The sequence below is a fragment of the Setaria viridis genome, chromosome 8, assembly GCF_005286985.2.
Source record: "Setaria viridis chromosome 8, Setaria_viridis_v4.0, whole genome shotgun sequence".
In the NCBI taxonomy this organism is placed as follows: domain Eukaryota; kingdom Viridiplantae; phylum Streptophyta; class Magnoliopsida; order Poales; family Poaceae; genus Setaria; species Setaria viridis.
In genome coordinates, this window is record NC_048270.2 from 41,193,944 (window position 1) to 41,215,800 (window position 21,857).

Sequence of the window (21,857 nt, forward strand, 5' to 3'; positions counted from 1 at the left end):
GACAGGGGCTAGGCACAAAAGAAAAGGGCTACTCTGTAATTACTTTTCATACAAAAGAACCGCGGGTTGATTAACGAATAACTGGGGGGGCTCTTTAGCAAAATGGCGCGACGGCGAGCGGCGGCGGAACGCGCGGGAGCTAGCCGTGACGGCGATTCCGGCCGCGGCTCGATGCGCAGATAGCACGGGGAGGTATAGGGGGACGAGGCGAGCTCGTTTGCGGAGCGCGGGCGGACGGGCGGCGACGGAGGCGGAACGCGTGCGACAGCGGCGGCGTCCGGCGAACTTCATGCGGGCGAAACGGGATGCGGCCGGGGCTCACCTTCGCACGAAGCTCGGCGGCGACGAAGGTTACGGCAAGCACGACGACGGCAGGGCGACGGCAGCGCGTAGGCGAGGAGGTTGGCGATGTGTGCGTGCGGCTTCGAGGAGGCGGCGGTGAACTGGAGCTCGGTGACGAGGAGATGCGTTTGGGGATTTATAGCCGAGGGGGAGCAACGGCTCTGGAGGGGTGGAGCGGCTACGGCGCGTGGCGGAGTGGAGGCGTGCGCGGAGTGGAGGAGGTGGGCGCGTGCGCGAGGAAGGGGCGACGGTTTCGGAGCCGGGCGTGCGTTCGTGCGTGAGGTGCTGGCGGACGCGGCTGGAGGAACAGGATGACGGGCGGGTCCCGCCTGCCAGCGTCGGCGGGCGGGGAACGGGCCGGCCTGAGGTGTTGGGCCGGTGCAACGGGCCAAGCAGGCGTGGGAAGCTGGGCCGGGAAAACGCAGAGCGGGCCGGTGCGGAAGAATAGGCCTGGCGGCCAGCCGGGCTGGAAGTTGAAGGGAAGGAATTGTGGCCCAAGAGAAAGGAGAAAAGGGAGAGGGGTTTTCAAATGAAGTTTGAACTTTTGAAATTTGAATTCAAATGCAACTCAAATAATACAAAAAAAAAAATAAATGCATCTGCATGAATGCACAGACATAGAACATCATTATTTAATTTATAAAAGCAAACAATTATTTGGTCAAACAGTATGTTTGGTGAGCAGGGACCAAGCGTCCTCTTCATTCAGTGGGCTGACATGGTGTTGGTAGAAGGAGGTTTTTACTGGGACACTAAGAACATGACTCCATGCTTGGTCACTCCACACATGGTCCATGACGAGGAGAAACCTGCCCGTGGACAAGGTGTTGGTGAGGGTCCGCGTGAGGAGCGTCTTGTCTTGTGTCCCTCCATGGAGCGTAGTGCCTGCTAGTAGTAGCCAAAATCAGCTTATTATTATTATCTTATAATTAAGTTAGCTACTATTCGTACTCCTACTCCTACATCCATCGATCGATCGATCCATATATGGAAGGAGTGTGCTCACCTCAACGTAGGCGTCAGTAGAAGAATGCAGCGGCGAGAAATGCATATGCGATGCGATGGAGGGCGAGTTCAGTAGGAAGGAAGCCACTCCTATATAGGGAGTAGCGAGTAGTGGTCAAACTGTAACAAGCTCGATCGTCAGTGCTTTGTATTGCTAAACAACAGATAAGGGTAACTGGTAAACTATAACAAGCTCGTCAGTGCTTTGTAGACAGTCTCTGCACACACCATCGTAGATCTCGAGCGGCGTCACGTGCAATTCGTACTAAAAGGATGAGGATGCACCCACTGGAGGCAGCGGTCTTAGTGAGGAGGTCGACTAAGTGCAATTCGTACCACCATGGCACCATGTTCGTATGTTCTTAGTGAGCTCACCAAGAACGATCGGAGCATGCAGGTCTTTTCTTCATACTAGCTCGGACATCCAATGGCTTGATGCCAACCAGCTGGCGGAGGCCCACCATCCAATGGCTTGATGCCAACCAGCTTTCCTCCCTGCTGAGCGCACAAATATTTAATGTCATCAGTGATTGATGCATGAATATTACTGCAGCTGTATAACTAATCGTAGTACAAGCAACAGTTGGTAATTTGAAATCAACTTTGGGTACAGAGAAAGAATGCAAATGGTTTCTATCCAGCCTTACATGCAAATTGTCAATGGATCACACCGGGCATAAGTTTTATGTTGGACATTATGGCCAATGTTCTAAGTGTCTTTTGTTTCTTGAAAATGCCCCAATCTGGAACTGATAAGACCGGTTGGTGCTATGGAGAGGCCACGAACAAGGCCACTACCACTATCAGCAGCTAGCTCGTTCATCCCTAACAACCAGCATCTCTTCTACTGCCATATATTCAGCAAAGGAGCGAACTGGCTGTATTGACAGCACTCTGTTTCACAATGTATACTAAGTTGTCGCTGCTGCGTGGCCTTACCACCACCAACACTGCTGTAGTTCAACTCTAGATAGCTAAGGTGGCTGTGCACCAGACACGTTCTCTAGGTCATATAGCTAGTGTAAGCTTCCTAAGCTGAGAGAGAGGCGCCAGCTCTTGCAAACTGCACCACCGGCTGCTGCCCGCACGTCGTCCACCACCGGCTGCTGGGAACCAAAAAAATGTTCTCAGATTTGTTAACCCACAAAAACCCTTGGGTACCGCACTCACATTCGATCCGCTGATGTCAAGAGACCTCAGGTGCACAAGCTTTACAATCCTGCTAGGAAGACGTACTGCCCAATTTCTCACAAACGAGTACATAAATGTCGTCAGGTAGCCTAGATACATCAGTACGCTCTAAGTACTTTCATAGAGATACACAACCTATATCGATCGGAATCTGCACAATACCCGAAGCCAACAATCACCGCGCATGCCAGTGCAACCCGCACCACAAGTAGCTGACTGCTTGCCGTCGACCTACCACCACCACAGATTCTTCTCTTGCCATGTACTAAGCAAAGGAGCCGACCACATCCTGTGATTCCTCTTGATTAGCTCTGTGTTGCCATCTCTTCTAACCCAAGTCAAATACTTTTATCCGGTGGTTGAATAAATCCTTCACCTTTAGATATAGGAAAGAGTGTCACAACTGATCTGACAACAGATATTCACAATACGATGCCCATCTGAGGTTTCCTCCCTGTTGACGGCAACAAATATTTGAGGTATCAGTAATTGATGCAACGATGCATGGAGATTACTGTGGATACAGAGAAGGAACAGGAGTACAAACAGCACTTGGGAATCTAGAATCAACTTTATGCATAGAGAAAGAATAATGCGAGTTACCTGAACGCATAGGCTATCTTTCCATCAAGACGTTCAGTCTTCAATCTGAATCTTCATCTGAATCTTCTTTCGATGCAGTTGATGTCAAGCTTGGTGATATGGCCGATCTTCTCAAACTCGGAGGAGCTACCTGAAATAATGGAGTCATGCAGCTCCTTGCTGCAATCCAACTTGAGAAACCTTGGATTCACACATGCTAGGTATCCTGGAAGTGTCTCCATGGTGGCGTCCTTCAGCTCAATGATGTCGAGTACAGGGACATCTTGAAACACCTCCAGCTCTGGGCAGCGGAAGATCCTAATCTTGTGCAACTTGGAGAGGCCGCTAATCCTCTTGAGTTTGGGGCAGTCGAACACATCAAGTTCCACAACAGAAGGGAAGTTCTCCACAGATGCCAGGTTGCTCAGCTTGTACAGTGCCAGCACTCTTAGAGCATGCCTCTTGTTGTTGGCAAGCCCCGGTGGCAAACAGCTCAGCTTGCATTTGTCGATACACAGAAACTTGAGAGCGTGCATGGCCATGGTGCCTGCAGTCACATCCACAGTCTGCTCCTCCCAGTCCCACTCCTCCCATTCGCACAAGCCTTCCAGATAAAGATCTGTCAGATTAGGAAAAGCTGATGATGTAGATGCAATGACGCCTCCACCCACAGTTGAGGAAGAGGATGATGCCTGGAATTCGGACCCAACGCTCTTGATGGCTGGTGCATCTACAATGTTCAACCCTTTCAGACTAGGGAGCCGACACAAGCCGTCAGGGAGTTTGGTGCAGCAAGGCAGGTCCGCCAGCCTCAAAATGCTCAAGCTCTTAAAGGCACATGCTTCCACTACCATCATCCAATTTGGTAGCGTGCGACCAAAGTATCCTTGAATATGTAAATCGTGAATGCGGGGTGGTGGGCAGAGCTTCTCCAATACCTCTTCCACTACTTCCTGCTGCTGTTGCTTTTTGATCTCATCCCTCAATTCCATGAATCCACTACAAGTCCATCGTAAGTCCATGTACTCAAGGTGCTCCTTGCTGCTAATCCTGGCCGTTTCAGCCAACGAGCTGGCAGATACATCCTCGAGACCATGTAAAGTAAGCCTCCTAAGCATAGAAAGAGGCCCTATCTCTTCCAAGCTGCACCAGCCACCATCCATGTCCATGTGTACCCGGAACCCACCAAGTGTCCTTAGATTTCTTAACCGACCAAACTCCTTGGGTATTACCACATTGGCATTCGAACGATGCATATCAAGAGTTCTGAGATGCACCAGTTGTATAATGGTTCTAGGAAGATTCTCCAAATGTGCAGAGCCTTGAATCACAATATGTTGTAGGAACTTCATATTGTCGATGTCGTCTAGCAGCCTAGATATATTTGTTTCCTCTAATCCCAAGTATCTTAGGTGCCTCAACTGACATAGGGAGCCAACCAACCTATCACAATCTCCACCATGTATATACAATACCCTTAGCATAGAGAAACTATTCAACAAATCACTCAGCTCAAAGTTGATCTTGGAATTTATAAATAATGTTCTTACCGACTGTTTTTGTAGAGCAGCCAATCCAGATACCAAACTGGTTGGTCCTATGGACAAGCGACGAACAAGACTATCATTACTACCACTGGCAACTTGCATGTCCTGCACCACAAGCAACTCTTCTCTTGCAATAAATTCAGCAAAGGAGCGCACCACATCATGCATTGTGCAATCGTATGGAGTTAAATGATGTTGCGCTTCTATAAGATTCCTAGTGATTAACTCCTTGCAGTACTCAATTGCTATTTGTTCTAGTTGGTCATCATCTGAACTACTTCTGTCCGCGTGAGGTTGGATGAATCCCTCACTAATCCACATGGGAATAACATGACGCCACCGAATAAATGTACCTTTTGGGAAAAGTGAACAGTAAAGGAAGCATTGCTTCTGCTGGGAAGATAAATCCTCATAACTCAAATAGATTCGGCTGTCCAGCTCCTTAGGCAATCCAACTACTGACCATGCATGATGGTCCAAAAGAACCTCCCACTCACGCTCACTTCTGGACCTTGTGCTTAGCAATCCTCCCATCACTTTGACAGCAAGCGGTAAGCCATCACACTTTCTGACAATTTTCATCCCGACATCTCTTAGATAATCAGTTCCAACTACCTGTCAACAATCCAGAAAAATGAATTCCGTGCTTGTGTGAGTGGATTTTTATTTAAATTAACATGAAGTTTAATTGCAAGATCCAATAGTTACGTTACGATTTTTAATTAACGACTAATATGAATTCTTTTCACTCCCTGCTCAGGAAGAATAATTGGATGGCCAATATATTAAGGTTCTATTTAGCGTTGGATGTCTTTCAAAAGGACGTCAATATATGATTGGTTTGTTTTTAGTAGTAGCTTCGTTCTATTTGTGCCGGTCTATCTCACGAGGGTGCCGGCCAATAGCTTTCAATTCCATAAGCCAATTTTAGAAACCAACAGCGTTCTGCTTTCCTTAATATTACATGCAATTTAAGGAAATAAAAATTGTTTGTGCTTTTACATCTGAAGTGCACTCGAATTGAGCCATGCAAACTGTAAGTACGCACGGTGCCCCAAGGACCATTTCTGCATACATGTTACACTTTTATTGTTAATTATAGACTTTTTTATGGAGCTTCTATGTATGTGCTACAACAGATTATAAATCCTATAAATTCTGATAAAAAAAGGAAACACCATGCCATTAATGATGTAGGCTCTCGTCATCATTGACATAAACAGCCATGTTTTTTTCTAAAAAAATTACCAACCTTTGTTATTATGGAAAAAAACCTAAAGTAAATCCAATCTTGCTCATTAATTACCCAGCTCAGTGACTTTAAAAAATGATACACAGTAAATATATAACTAAATTATCCATCTAATCCCTCCATCCTTTAATACAAGGCATCCAAGTATTCAAAATTTATTCTCCAATACAATACATTATTGTAGGTACATTTGGATGATGATCATTTAATTCTTTCTATAATTAAAAAGATAAGAGTGGCTGATTTGTGGATTATTACACAAATGAGTTCCTTGTTATTTGCATCTACCATTAACTCAAGGGTACATGCGTCTTTTGCTACTTTTGCTAATATGTACTAAAATCTCTAGGATGCCTTGTATTTCAGGATGGAGGGAGTATGTTATAAATAATGTAAATCAACCCCTAAATTTTGATCTATATTGGCTGCCTCTTTAATTATAATAAAAATTTAAATTAAACCCCTATGTCTACATCTAAACCACCTGCATCTGCCATTATGATGAAAATAACCAAAGTACTCCCCATATACGTTTAATTTTTAATAAATTACTCATGTCTTCCATTATTGATAGTATATTCAAAGCAACGCAAAGTATATGTGCATAGATCATGCCATTATGCAGACCATGTAAACGCATGCATGTAGGAATTAAGCAGCGAGCATATCAGTTTAATTTCAATGGATTAGCAATAATATAAAAAGCATATAGAATAATCTCACCCGGAGGCTAGCAATATTGCAATGGTTACAGAGTATTTACATGGGTATTATGTTATAGAGAGAGACAGAGAAAGAGAGCAAAGAGAATCAATCACTATACCAAAATGATTTGTGCTCGCACGTGAAAATTAATATGCTAGCGGGTAGGATTGGCACCCGCTAGCATAAAGATGTCAAAGGATGGCAAGCACCCGCCAGCACAGATGGAGGTGCATCTGTGCTTGCGGACAGTTAGGCGGCCCACCAATAGAGATGCCGCCAAAATATGCTCGCGGACAGATTTTTCCCCATCCAACCTTCCATTTGGAGCCTGCTCGAGAGGAGCTCGGGAAAAGCTCCAAAAACAACAAATACTAGGGAGAGGTTTTGTTATTGAAATTTTCAAGGTGATTTGTAAGTTTCCATGGTTTTAAGTAAGTTTAAACATGGTTATTGGAAATTTTTTATGATCGAACTATATTCATAAAAAATCACATTCATGGATAGAAATAGGACGACTTGTAAGGACACATCTCAGATCATGGAAATTGATGAAATATTCACATGTTTCCATGGTTTATCCGTAATTCTATTTACATTTCGGTTTAAATAAATTATAATAATATTTAAAGATGGTCTGTAAATCATGATAATTGGTATTCAATCATTTTGTCATTACCCAAAGTTAAGAAAACAACATATTTTGAGATAGTAGAACAACACATGCTTCACAAAATGGACACACACCTCCTCATAACTCTATAACTCAAGAGTTCCAAGGTAGAATATCACGAGAATTAACTAGTCAAAATATTTATATTTTATATCAAAATATACTTTTTAGGTGCAGTATGTTCATGCGTAGAAGTTTGAAACATGTTTGAACTTATTTAGCAATTCTTTAAAATATTTGAGATTTGACAGAAAATATGTGCTGGCGAGCTATAATACCTCTCACCAGCATAGATGGTCTGAGTACAGATTAATCCCTTGTAAGGCGCTGGGGAGGCACCAAGATTTTTGGAGTCCCGGCGTGAAAACTGAATCACGCCATGAGGCTCCCCTGAGCACAACAGCTATCTAGAACAGCACCACCGATTCATATAGTTATGCACAGCTAGGGAGCATTGAATCAGTACAGATTCTGTGATCGTTGGGGCAACGGCTAGTTCTTGGAGTTGGGGATATAAATATCCCATTGCCCATCTATTTCACGTGGGTTAGAGCTTGTAAAAGCTATAGTCTTGATTTCCACATACACACGTGCTCTATATATATCCACCAAAAGTGCTAAGGAGAATATTAAGACAATTAGCATAAGACTTAGGTCTGGATTAGTACTAGCTTAGGCCTGTTAGTGTATTGCTTTAGGGATTAGCCTAGAGTCTTGTGAGGTTTGCACACCTCTTTGTTATTTGTGCTTGCGCACACCAAGAATTGTAAATCCGGAGCTTGTAAGTCTTGCGAGAGCCTCCAACCACGTTTTGTGGAGTGGCTGCCGGTTCATGTGAAAGGAAGAAGGGGCCCTTGGCCAAAGCTCTACCAAGTGAAGGCTGGCGAGGAGCATCCGAGAGAGGCTAAGCGGAGATCCACTTGCTTGTGAGGCTAAGCGAAGATCCACTTGCGTGTGAGCTTAGCGTAGGCAATCCCTTGAGAGGGGCTCCAACAACGAGGACTAGTGGAAAGCTTTGCTTTATGATACCTCGGTAAAACCTAGTATATAGAATTGCCATGTCTAGTTATAGGATTGGAATCTAGGGTGCAAAACTCTTTTGCGGTTGAGATAGCAACACATAGAAAAACCTACATCTAGATAGAAATTGAAATATGTTTTTATATTTTCTTGAAGCCTTAGTTTTTAGAACACCCAATTCACACCCCTACCCCTCCTTAGCTATAGGATGTCATGGTCCCTTCAATAAGCACCAGCCAGCACAAAAAACATTATGCTGGCGGCTATTGTAACCATACCGCCATCACAACATCTGTGTTGGCGGGTGACTAATGACACCCGCTAATGCAAATAGGCATTTGTGCTGGTAGAAGGTTGTTGTAGGTGTGAAACCCTCGAGCACAAACCTCTTTTGGCTGCCAACATAAAGCTCTTCTAGCCGTAGTGAATTTTGTTTAGTTATGCCCCACAAATCTATCCACTTTATAATACTCATGACTCTTTAGAATGAACATATAACTATTAAAATTACTAACCCGTGCAGGAGAATGGATTGCTAAATAGTTTTTTAAAAATCTTAATAATGATTTCTCCAAAACTATTAATAGATTTAGATAGATGGATGTTTCGCGACCACATCGAATTAAGTGCACAGACAATGTTTAGGGATTTGGTATTTCACATTGCAATAGTCCACGCACGGAAGACTCTCCTTGTTCCAAATAAAAGATTCTCAAGAGCAGTTTTGTATTCCTCACTTAATCAAATTCTAGTTTGAGAAAAAGCATAGTGTAATGTGGACGTGTGGCGGTGGAGGTGTGGGTGTACGATTTCATTTATTAGAGTTCAAATTCTAGTACCCATAATAAATTACGCACAAGCAAATCCTTTTATAATAAGGAAAGAATATCAAATTCCAGATTATGTTTAAGTGTATTTAAGTCCACAGACCAAAGTACGTGGGGTAAAACAGTATGTTTAACTGACTGTTCACTTGATTGCAAAGAAAAGAAAATTTGGCCTGTGTATACTAACCTGATTAGGAGATGGCGGCAGCTGTTTGGTTAGCAGGGACCAAGCGTCCTCTTCATTCAGTGGTCTGACATGGTGTTGGTAGAAGGAGGCTCCCATCCGTTGGGCCAGGTCTTCTGATCTTGTAGTGATTAGGACCCAGTTCCCCTGTTGTTTCTGGCTTGCATTTTTTACTGGGACACTAAGAACATGACTCCATGCCTGGTCACTCCACACATCGTCCATGACGAGGAGAAACCTGCCCGTGGACAAGGTGTCGGTGAGGGTCCGCGTGAGGAGCGTCTTGTCTTGCGTCCCTCCATGGACTCCACCAGCATGCTCGATTGCTGTCTTGAGCAGCTCAATCTCGTCGAAGTTCTGGGTGATGCTGAGCCATACCTTCACTTTGAAGTGCTCTTGGATGGTTACCTCGTTGAAAATCTTCTGGGCATGGGTGGTCTTTCCCATGCCACCTGTCCCAACGATGGACACCACCTTGATATCGTGGAGGCCACCGGTGATAAGTAACTGTGCAAGCTCTCTTGTATCCTGCTCGATCTTCTCCCCAACAATGGCTGACTCATTGAACTCGGATGTCGTCTTCTGCATAGACCTTTCAGCATCAGTTAGCTTCCTCGGCTTCAGGTTGGAACCGAGGTTGATACTGAACTTGAACCTGTCTGCCTCCTTGTGGATGCCATCCAGCCGCTGGTTCAGCTCCTTGATGCGGCTGCCTATCTTGTGGGCGAACACGGGATTCCGCATGCAGAAGAGCAACAGCTGGAAGCAACCTGCTGACACCTTCTTCTTCACACTGCTGCCGTCTTCAGTAGACCCCCTCCGCTTGTCAGCCTCGAGTTCGCACAGGTCTATGATGTCGGTGGCGTCGTACATGGCGTCCTTGAGCTTCCTCACCCATCTCTGCACACTCTGGTCAGTGATGCGCCTCCTCTCTGCATCCGCGAGGAAAGCTTTGATGCCTTCCATGTTGTCGTCCAGCCTGGTGATCTCGTCGGAGACTCCTAGGAGCATGGACACCTCCTCTTCAGCCATGTCCGTGATGAGCTTCTTCACGTAGGGTATCATGGCATCCAGGACGGCCGCCATAGCTGGAGCGTAGTGCCTGCTAGTAGTAGTAAACCATGCATCCACAAGCTAGGTTCGTTAGTTACCATTTGTACTCCTGCTCCTACATCGATCGATCGAGATGTAGAAGGAGTGTGCTCACCTCAACGTAGCGTAGGCGTCAGTAGAAGAATGCAGTGGCGAGAAATGCGTTCGCGATGGAGGGAGAGTTCACTTTGAGGAAGCCACTCCCAATATAGGACTAGATCCAGGAGTAGCAAGTTGCCGTTGTGTGTTAGTACTATTTGCCGTTGTTTAGGTCTAGAGGGGAGCAGCAAACTCCATAGCTTATAATTTTAATTTGTCATTGTTTATTGCGGCCGGTCTTTTGACACAGTCTCGGGACAAATTAAAGTCATCGCAGATCTCGAGTGGTATCAAGTCAGAATTATATATGTTTATTTGCCCAATGAGTGAGTGTAGTCACATGCACGCATGATGTTAATTTGTAAGAATTTCTAAGCATTTCTACAAATTTGTACTATTCGAAGCATTTCTACTAAATAATTATAGTAAAGTTCCTATTAATTTCCATTGACTACCTAACAAAAAAAACAAAAAAATTCCTACCAATGCAATGCGCGCGCTTGGACGGGCCGAGTTGACCGGAGCGCCCGGAGATGGATGGCGGGGGCGGCGACGGCCAGGACTCTCACTCCCGAGGCGGCGATAAGGACGGCGATGAAGGGGGAGGCAGCGATGAGGGAGCGATGGGGATGGAGGACGCGGCGATGGGGGGAGGCGGCGAGAGGTGGCACCGGCGATGGGGTTGGCGCGGCAGCGACGGGGACAGTGGAGGAGGCTGGCGAAGATAAGGGTGGTGGCGACGGGGACAGAGTAGGCCGGCGACGGGACACGGCGATGGAAGAGGCCGGCGACGAGGGAGGCGAAATGGGCCGGACTTGGACGACGAGAGTGAAAATTTTGCTAAGTGTAGGGCGCGAGGGGGGAGGGTAGAAGACGGCTGTTACTTTTATATGGCCCCCCCTTTTTATCCCAGTTTGTAAGTCAACCCAGGACTAAATGGCATTTTATCTCGGTTGTATTTACCAACTGGGATAAAAGGCCCGCACCTTTTATCTGGATTGATAGTCACTCGAGATAAAAGTCCCTCCTTCTTTTATCCCGGTTTATGATCACCTGAGATAAAAGACCCACATTTATTCCGGTTGCAAACTGGAACCGGGATAAATGGGTACTTTCAGGCAGGAATGGAAAAGTACCCTTTTAGCCCAGATCCAGTTTGAAACCGGGATAAAAGGGGGGCCTTCTCGAATTTTATTTATATTTTCACTTATTCGGGAAGAAAAAAATTAAAAATTTACATATTTTAAATATGCAAAAATATGTTAAATTAGCAAGTTTATTTACAATAAGTCTATACTATTTATTTTTGCTTCTATAATTATTTTAGTTCATCACTATCATCAAGAATTTATTCAATTATATAATTTCAACGTGCAAAAATATCAAGTGATGTATGTGGTTAACATTATTCATATTGATCAAATAAATCTTAACCTCAACCAATTTTAACACACAAAATCATATATGTTTTCAACTGGTTTGTTAAAGAAAAAATAAGAACTTTATATATTTTGACCATGCAAAACTATATTAAATTAGCAATTAGTGTGAATTAATGTGGGCCCTGGCTCCAGTTAATTCCACCTTCCAATGTTATTCATGGCACTGCAAATCCAATTTAGGATGTGACTCATGTCATTGTGGGAAAAAGGTCATGGTAGTGTCTTTGAAACATGTTTAGGCCACATCACATTATCACATGATACTTATGACCTCTTACCAACTCCTCCACCACTTTCCAAGGCAAATCAACTTATCACATGGTAGTGTCTTTGAAACATGTTTAGGGCACATCGCATTATGTTTATCAACTTATGCACAACAACAAATATGACCTTTGGAAGATAGCCCTCCTCTTCCAATAGAGGTTGATTACTGAAGATGTCCACAATGATGCTTTCTACAGCTACCAGCATCAAGGTTTGCAATGGATTTTTGCTAACTTCTAAGCTAGGAGGAATGTTATTCTTGTTTATAGATGATTAGTAGACAACACAAATTATCTTCTTTTGCACAACAACAAATGTGACCTTGGAGTTCCTAATTTCCATGTGAGACCATGACAGCTTCTGCAGATTCCTTGCCATCCTTCAGTGAACGAGGTAAAAAATCTCATATACTACCGAATTACCAGAAACATATATCCATTAAACCATCTTTCTGTTCGAAAGAGATATGAATGCATTTACATTTGGTTGATGCCTCGCTTAGTGAACATGTTTCATGATTCATTTGGTTAATGCCTTGTCTCATAGAACTTCTGTGCAAAGTTAAGGCGTTTCCTGTCTAATAGCTAACGATAAGACAAATTTTGTAAGGATAAGATAACACAAATTTTGTAAGGATAAGACAATACAAATTTTGTAAGGATAAGACAACACAAATTTCAAGAGTCTGCATTGTATGTAAGTAGAATTAGGAATTATTCATGTGTAGTACAAAATCAATTAGAAGAAAGAAATAACATTACTATGCTCAGAAGTGCTCCGTTGCTTGGATCGCCTTTTGGCGGATGATACCGGGAGTAGGGAAGTGAACTCCTACAGGACGTGACACCTTGAGGATAGGTACAGTTCTAGATGACATTCCCGCAGGACGTGCAAGATAAAACCATATTGAATTTGACAAGATAAACCGTCTAGACAAGCTAGAGTAGCATCATTGTTATACCGCTGCAAGGATACATTCTATATATGACACGTATGAGATACTAATTCTATATATCCATCACCATTCTACACATCAAGCAAACTATCAATCACTATTCTACACATCAAGCAAGTTGCCGTTGTGTGTTAGTACTATTTGCCGTTGTGTGTTAGTAGCTCGCGTTGTTTAGGTCTAGAGGGGAGCAGCAAACTCCATAGCTTATAATTTTAATTTCTCATTGTTTATTGCGGCCGTGTCTTTTGACAGTCGTCGTAGATCTCGGGACTGGCCGATCTTGATGCTGGCGAGCCCGGGTGGAAAACAGCGCAGCTTGCAGTTCTCTATGTAGAGTCCCTCGAGAATGGCTACTAGTTTAGTTAATAATGTCCTAAGTGACTTTTGCCTTTGCAGAATAGCCCATTCAATTCTACTGCTGATCTTACGGAGATGCGACGAACAAAGCATGCCGCTGCCACCACCACCACAAGAACGTAGCTGCCTGCTTGTCGTCGACCACCACCGCAGATTCTTCTCTTGCCATGTACTCAGCATCAAGAGCATGAAGGACTTGTCAAAACAGCATTCCACTCAGATTCTTTTGAAGGCAGTGAGAGCTGCTGAGTCTGAGGACAGATCTGCAAATGCACCTGATGAAGCTGTGAAAGCAGCAGCTGATGCTGCTGCCGAGCTTGTGAAGTCCGCTGCTTTGGAGGTATGGAAAAAAATACATATTTGAAGCGTATAGCAGAAGTAGCTTTTCTCAGCATCGAGCTGTTTCATACTGTTTATATACTATGTCTTGTTAGCGCTGCGGAGAAAGCTGCATCCGCTATTGTAGAGGCTGCTGTCTCAACAAGTGTCTCACGGTATCTAATGGGGAGAAATGCTTGCACACATGCATATTCTACTTCTCAATTGTTTTTCTGGCACTTCCATGTTATTTACCTGAGAGTTCACTTTGGTGGTACAGAAGCTCAAATCAAGTCGGTGAAAAAAGACCAGGAGCATTATTGCAAAGGAGCATGAAAGACCAGGAGGGCGATGATCGACCACTTAATTTGCTCTACTTCCTGATGTTCTTAAATTAATTTGTGCTTTGGCTGCCCACCGAAAATTTGTAATAGGGTTTAGGGTTCTTAAATTACGCCACAGGATGGCATAGATAACATCACCAGTGCCATTAAACTTTATTACTGTGTCTGGTCCAGGGAAGGGACACTCCTCGAAAGCTTAAACTTCCTCAGATCCCACACCTCCGAGTCTAAGATCACCTGTAAGATATCCGTGACAGAGATGATAACATCACCTGTAAGATATTGGCATCTACAGCAAATAATTTTGGTAGCAAAGCCACAATGTATATATTATTCTTCCGCACCATTTTACAGCATAATTAATACCATATGCTCTCAATGTTCACAAGAGCTAGGAGTTAAGACAAGCTTGAAAATAGCACATGCCTTATTATTCGCAATGGAGGAATCAAACTCTTAGTCACAGTACGTAATGGATAGAAAAAACTATGGTTCAAAACAAATGTTGTTGAAGTTTGTCCGACCACAATGAAATGAAGTAGGAGAATCTACTGCTACCGATCGACAGACCTTTGCGAGTAGGAGCAGGAGTTTTGAATGCACAAGGTTGGTATGTTTGAATCCACAATCTTCCTCTTAAGTGGCAGCGATAGTGGTGTTTTATGCAATGTGTCTGAATCTCCAGTATCGGGCCCAATAGGTGCAGGACTTTTAATGTGGTTGTTGCTTGCTCTATTAAGAGAAACGGGATGCGGGGAGATAGAGTTCTCTGAGAGAAACTAGATGAGAAGGTCAGTGCCTTTTTCTTAGATGAAGGCAGGACAGAATCAGATCTCTGGGCAGACTGATCTGTGGATATATTTGTTTTATCTCAGAGAAAACCATGGACACGTACAGAGGGCCACTGTTGCTGAACAGATGATGCTGCTAGGGCATGCAGAAACTTGGTGGGCTGGAAGCACTGCTGCTGTCAGTGACAAAGGTGGAAGGCCAGCCTCCTCCTGCAGCATGGCAGCAGTGGCAGTGAAACCAGACCCAAGGAGGTGTTCATGTATTAGCTGCATCAGTTCCCTACACGCAAAAAAGAAAAATGAAAAAAAAGGGAAAGTAAATAACACGAACAGCTGGTAAGCTAACACGATAGTGCAATCATACAGAAATATCAAACCTTGAGTAGTAGGAGATAGGATCGGAGTAGCAGCTGCTATCCCAGCTCGCTCAATGTGCCTCAATGCCGGAGCAGCAGCATCAGTTGCTGCTAATGTAGTTTCTTTTCCAGAATTCGTCAATACCTGCCAAAGAAAAGTGTGATCACATTACTCATTTAACCCAAGTTGCTTGTGTGGGCTGTTCAGAGGTTCTAAATACTGAAAAGTTATATCTACATTCACATAAGACGTAAGATCTTACCCCAATTAGTTCAATTGCCACTTGGGTCAGCTCAGCTTGCCATCTTCCACTATCACCCCCAGATGTCTGGGCACTGGTATCGCGGATCAGTTCTGATAATTTCTTGCCTATCTGTCTTAGCAGGGCAGATTAATACTCCCTCCCTTTCTTTTTATAGGGAGCATTAGGATTTGAAAGTCTTGAGAAGTACCATATGACCTTTAATTTCAGTTGTAATATATTATCAGCTGCTACAAAATCCGTATCCTAATCAAAGATCTGTAGAACATGAATTTATTGATACAACTTTTGTACACTAAACATGTACATTATTTAACTAACTGATGGTAAAACTTGCAAAGTTTTTTAAAAACTTAATTTTCCCTATAAAAAGAAACAGAGGGCCGGGGGTACTCAGTATGCAGTGGAATCGTATTAAGAACAGCTAAACAAGAGTTTTCACAATGGATCATATACTGGAGATGAGAAAAACAGGTGAGAAAGTGCAATTGCATCGTCTCTGGCCAGGCCAAGCAGGACACGGCAGGCAAGGGCTCGAATAGAATCAATTGCCACAGAATGTGTAACCATCCGACAACTCTCTGTAGTATCACTCAGTGAGCAATATGTTAACGTGGAGTTCTTTTTTTTAGGAATGTGGAGTGCATTTGTCGTCCAATGACTGGAGACTAGGGAAGACACCCCCGAGATAATCTGTGAACTGGTCAAACTGATTAACAGAATTTGCCTCCCGTGTATCCCACAGGACTCCATTCCAAAGGAACATTGTGTCTGAAGGACTAAAATGTATAATAGGTTGGACGTATCCGCGGCCTGAACTTGAATTGCTAGTATTATCAGGAAGGCGCTGAAAAATAGTGTGTGTCTGTGCATCGTACAATAGAATCTCCTGTTGAGCTGTATCAGTAGAAAGGGTAGCAAATGAAGTTCCTAGCAGCTTTGCAATCCTCAAATGTGTGCAAAGGCCCCCCAGATACCGAGAAGGCATCGCAGATCTTAACCTCATTTAGGCTGGATGTAAGAACGAATCAGCTCATTTCCACCAGAATATGTAGACTCCATCATTTGCCGTGTTGCAGTCAAATATTTTTAATTCACCTGTGTGGCGTTCTCCAAGAAATGCATCTCCAAATGTAATGCAAGTCAGCAGGTGATGCCTCATCACGGCATGCAAACACGACATTGCTTGAACCGACTGTATATAAAATGGCGATAGAGTTCAAGTGTCATACGCTCCAAATCTCCTGATTGTTGATCATTCACACCAGGAGGGGCTGTGGTTGTCACTGTTCCCGGTGTGCCTTGAGAATTTGTCCATGTTGTCAGTAGAAATGTTGTTGAAGTTTGTCCGACCACAATGAAATGAAGTAGGAGAATCTACTGCTACCGATCGACAGACCTTTGCGAGTAGGAGCAGGAGTTTTGAATGCACAAGGTTGGTATGTTTGATCAGCTGTTGCAGGGTGCTTTGCTGCTGATGAAGAATTATGAATCTTCATGTCCACAAACTTCCTCCTAAATGGCAGCGACAGTGGTGGTTTATGCAATGTGTCTGCATCTCCAGTATCGGGCCCAATAGTTGCAGGACTTTTAAGGGGATTGTAAGGGGGTTCTATTAAGAGAAACGGGATGCGGGGAGATAGAGTTCTCCGAGAGAAACTAGATGAGAAGGTCAGTGCCTTTTTCTTAGATGAAGGCAGGACAGAATCAGATCTCTGGGCAGACTTATCTGTGGATATGTTTGTTTTATTTGAGCGAAAACCATGGACATGTAGAGAGTGTTATACGCGTGCCTAGGATCTCTAGATGCATATCTAGTCGGGATCATAAAAGACATGAGGGACTTGGTGTTTCTGGTGTGTGCCAAAGGAGAGAGAGAGAGATAGGAATACCTTCACCCCTAGGGGTGGAAGCAGCAGAGCTGCTGGCCATCGCGGGTTCGCTTGGGGAAGTCTGCGCAAGGCAGTGACGCGCAGTGCCGAGTCCGGTCGCCGGTGAGGTAGCGGTGGTACTTCCCGCCGCTACTGCGCAAAACCTAGATCGGTAGGTGTGTCGGTGGGGCGGCTGGCTGCGGCGAACCTCGTGAGCCGAGCCGGGTCCCCCACCCTGTTTATATAGCGCAGCGCGACAGGGGCCCACCACCCAATGCTAGGGTGAGCGCCCCGGATCAGGGCGCGGATCAGGGTCCCAATGGGCCTTTGGGCCCATTGGGGAGGAGATCAATCTAACATTCTCCCCCTTGATCTCATCATTTACTTTTAACTTTACGCTTTTCGCTTTTATTCGTTTCATTGTAGATTAATATGTAGAGCATGTCTCATCGTCACAGCTTAATCGCCGATAGAATCAACAGCTACAACACACCTCTCTATTTTGAAACAATTCTGTTTCTTTTGGGCCTTTTCCAATCTAGGAATCATAGGCTTTCCCTTAAACCCATGCTGGCTAAGTGTTCTCTGAACACATTGGGTGGTAAGTCTTTCGTGAGCGGATCCGCAAGCATATCTTTTGTTCTTATATGCTCGAGACTTATAGTGCGATCCTGGATTTTGTCTTTCACAACATAAAACTTTATCTCAATGGTTTTGGAAGCATTGCTTGATTTGTTGTTGTGAGCATAGAAAACTGCTGGCTCATTATCGCAGTACATCTTTAGTGGTCTGTGAATATAGTCAACCACTCTCAATCCGGGTATAAATTTCTTTAGCCACATCGCCTGCCCCGTGGCCTCATGACATGCTATGAATTCTGCATGCATCGTTGATGACGCAGTTACTTTCTGTTTTGAGCTTCTCCAGGAGATAGCTCCTCCTGCGAGAGTGAACACATATCCAGATGTGGATTTTCTATCATCTTTGTCTCCCGCAAAATCTGCATCTGAATACCCTTTTATCTCTAGGGAATCAGATCTCTTATATGTAAGCATCAGTTCTTTTGTGCCTTGCGCGTAGCGCAATGCTTTCTTTACCATCTTCCAGTGTTCTACACCTGGATTGCTTTGATATCTACCAAGAACCCCGGTGACAAAAGCTAAGTCAGGGCGAGTGCACACTTGAGCATACTGTAAGCTTCCGACAGCTGAAGCATATGGAACCGTTTTCATTTGATCGATCTCGTACTGGTTCCTGGGACATTGAAAATTCCCAAAACTATCGCCCTTGACTATGGGAGCAGATGTGGCCTTACTCGCATGCATATTATACTTCTTTAGAATCTTTTCTAAATATGCCCTTTACGATAATCCAAGAACCCCATTCTTTCTATCTCGGTGAATTTCTATGCCCAAAACATATGATGCTTCACCGAGATCCTTCATATCGAAATTTGAGGACAAAAACTTCTTTGTCTCTTGCAGTAGACTGATATCACTGCTTGCAAGTAAGATATCATCCACATACAGAATTAGGAAAATGTATTTCCCATTTTTGAACTTTGCATAGACACAGTTGTCCTCTATATTCTCTTGAAACCCAAATTTCTTGATTATATCATTAAAGTTTAGGTACCACTGTCTAGAGGCTTGCTTTAATCCGTAAATGGATTTCTTTAGACGACATCCCATATTCTCTTTGCCTTCCATGATAAAACCCTTGGGTTGTTTCATGTAGACATTTTCTTCTAAATCCCCATTTAGAAATGCCGTCTTTACATCCATCTGATGTAACTCTAAATCAAAATGTGCAACCAGTGCCACTATGATTCTGAAGGAGTCTTTACATGAGACAGGAGAAAAAGTCTCATTGTAATCTATTCCTTCTCTTTGTGTAAAGCCTTTTGCCACAAGTCTTGCCTTATACCTTTCTATATTCCCTTTGGAGTCACGTTTAGTCTTGTAGACCCATTTACAGCCTACTGTTTTGGCTCCTTTAGGAATCTCTTCAAGTTCCCAAACATTGTTGGAACTCATCGATTTCATCTCATCTTCCATGGCCTCTAGCCACTTTGATGAGTGAACACTTTTCATGGCTTCCTCATATGAAGTGGGATCACCTTCTATATGAACTTCTTCTGTATTATAAACTTTATAGTAATCAGGAATAGCTGATCTTCTGACTCTTTGAGACCTTCTAGGCCCCTCACTTTCGGGCACATCCTGTGCCTCTGCTTGTGGCACATCATTCAGAGGTGGCTGCTGCAACTCTTCCTCGTGTGTAATGATGGGTTCAGTTGGCTCCTGAAGGACAGGTTCCAAAACTTCACTCATCGTTTCCACGGGTGGAATCACAGCAGGTGCCTGCACCACAATATCAGGGACTGTAGTGGGTGATTGCACCACGACCTCAGGAACTATTGGTGCGGGAATAACAGGTAGTGAGAAGAATGGTTCCTGGATCATCGGATTAGGTGCACACACCCGCTTCTCCTCAAGATCAATCTCTCGAGCCACCATGCTCCCCCTCACCATCTCATCCTCTAAGAAAATCGCGTGTCTCGTTTCTACAAACTTTGTATATCTGTCTAGACAGTAGAAACGAAAACCTTTTGATCTTTCCGGATAGCCAATGAAGTGGCAACTTACTGTTTTGGGATCTAGCTTCCCAATGTTTGGATTAAATACTTTGGCCTCAGCTGGGCTCCCCCACACACGCATGTGATTTAGTGAGGGTACTCTTCCTGTCCATAGTTCATACGGTGTTTTGGGCACCGACATACTTGGCACTCTATTCAGAATGTGAATGGCGATTTTCAACGCCTCCATCCACAGTCCCAAAGGTAAGGTGGAATAACTCATCATGCTGCGCACCATATCCATCAGTGTACGGTTACGCCTTTCAGCTACTCCATTTTGCTGAGGCTCGCCCGGCATCGAATACTGGGCTACTATGCCATTTTCCTGCAAAAACCTTGCAAAAGGTCCAGGAACTTGGCCAAATGGGGTATGTCGACCATAGTACTCCCCCCACGGTCGGATCTTACTATTTTGATTCTTTTGTTATGCTGATTTTCAACTTGAGCTTTAAATATCTTAAATTTATCCAGCGCTTCTGATCTTTCTTTAATTGGATAAATGTAACCATAACGAGAGTAATCGTCTGTGAATGTAACCATCGCCTTGAACTCCTTACCTGATCCTCCAATCCGCCTACAAACAGAGCACTATCCACCGCTAGTCTCGGACCGAACCCCGCCCATAACTTAAGTGAGCGATAAGTACGAAAGCATAGCTACTATGACTGGTGGTAAATTGACTTGGTCCTTAAGCGGCTGAGAGTGAGAACTCTACCAACAAGTATGTGCCGAAGCACCTGCAACGTACAAGTACCACACCTACTCCTCAGTAACAAACAAGGTACCCGCCACAGGTACAGGGTATAGAGAGAGTCCAGAATGCTATCTCCCAGCAAGGCACTCCTCAGTACCGTCCATGGCTCGCTCCCGCCAAAACACATCAAGGAGTCACACTCACCCAAAACACACGCGAGAGTGTTCAAGGAATCCCATCACCAAAATAATGGCATATACCCATCCATAACTTAAAAGCATGTATATGGATATATGAGCGGTGGACTAGCTAGGGGTCTGTAGCTAGTCCACAAAAATAGGTAACACAAGGAAAACAGGATAAAACAATTATCAAGGTATGGATAAAAACATTGGCTATGCAATCCATCATCATCGTGCAACATAAATAAAGCGTTAGCAACTAGGAATGCATAGGATCTATATATTTGGGAGTGACATGACACCTTGTCCATAGTCGTTTGGATCTTCCTCGGCGTAGTCGGGGTCTTGAGAGTCTTCCGGGTCATAGTTCAGGTCTAAACAGAACAAGATATGACGTAAAGTAAATTAAACGACATTACATCTAGGAAAAAACTCCAAGAAAGCAAAATTTAGAAGATTCAAATAACACCATACTAGCTACAAACAGCACGGGCTCGATTTTACTAATTTAATGCAACTGGTTTCATATTCTTCAAAGTTAAAATAAATTAGTTATAAATTTTTAAAGATTAAAGGATTTATTTAATTACTTAATAATTTCAGAAAACATTTATTAAAAAGGTGACACGCGTCAGCATCTAATTGAGCCACGTGGCAGTGTTGACCCGGTCAATATTGACTGGTCAACAGTCAAGTAGGCCCCATGGGTCTCGGACACGTCAGCGCCACGTGGCGCACTTTATCTACTGGCACAGCCACCTAGACGCCCACGTGGCAGCCACCTGGCGAACGGTGCCAGGGCGATGCAGCGCGGCACGATGGTGACCGCACCCACGATGTTGCGGTGTAGCGCGGCCAGAGCA

At 44.1% G+C, this 21,857-nt stretch overlaps 1 protein-coding gene and 1 long non-coding RNA gene across 5 annotated transcripts; one reads left to right on the forward strand and one right to left on the reverse strand.

Moving 5' to 3' along the window:
- Window positions 1-2,590: 2,590 nt before the first annotated feature.
- Window positions 2,591-10,768, reverse strand: LOC117866400 (putative disease resistance protein RGA3). 4 transcript variants are annotated; one of them, XM_034750594.2, is made up of 4 exons: window positions 10,533-10,767; window positions 9,329-10,427; window positions 3,142-5,282; window positions 2,591-2,992 (listed from the first exon to the last, which is right to left on the reverse strand). In XM_034750594.2, the coding sequence occupies exons 2-3, from the start codon at window positions 10,409-10,411 to the stop codon at window positions 3,195-3,197; spliced, it is 3,171 nt and encodes a 1,056-aa protein (XP_034606485.1). In that variant the 5' UTR covers window positions 10,412-10,427; window positions 10,533-10,767; the 3' UTR covers window positions 2,591-2,992; window positions 3,142-3,194. The 4 variants fall into 4 exon arrangements, with proteins under 4 accessions (XP_034606485.1, XP_034606486.1, XP_072151859.1 ...); XM_034750595.2 differs by having other exon boundaries at window positions 9,329-10,430; XM_072295758.1 differs by lacking the exon at window positions 2,591-2,992 and having other exon boundaries at window positions 4,354-4,563; window positions 4,671-5,282; window positions 10,533-10,768.
- A 2,797-nt stretch (window positions 10,769-13,565) lies between these two features.
- Window positions 13,566-14,355, forward strand: LOC117866403 (uncharacterized). Its single transcript, XR_011899031.1, has 2 exons — window positions 13,566-13,877; window positions 14,136-14,355. It is a non-coding gene; the product is annotated as an uncharacterized lncRNA (long non-coding RNA).
- Window positions 14,356-21,857: the final 7,502 nt, after the last annotated feature.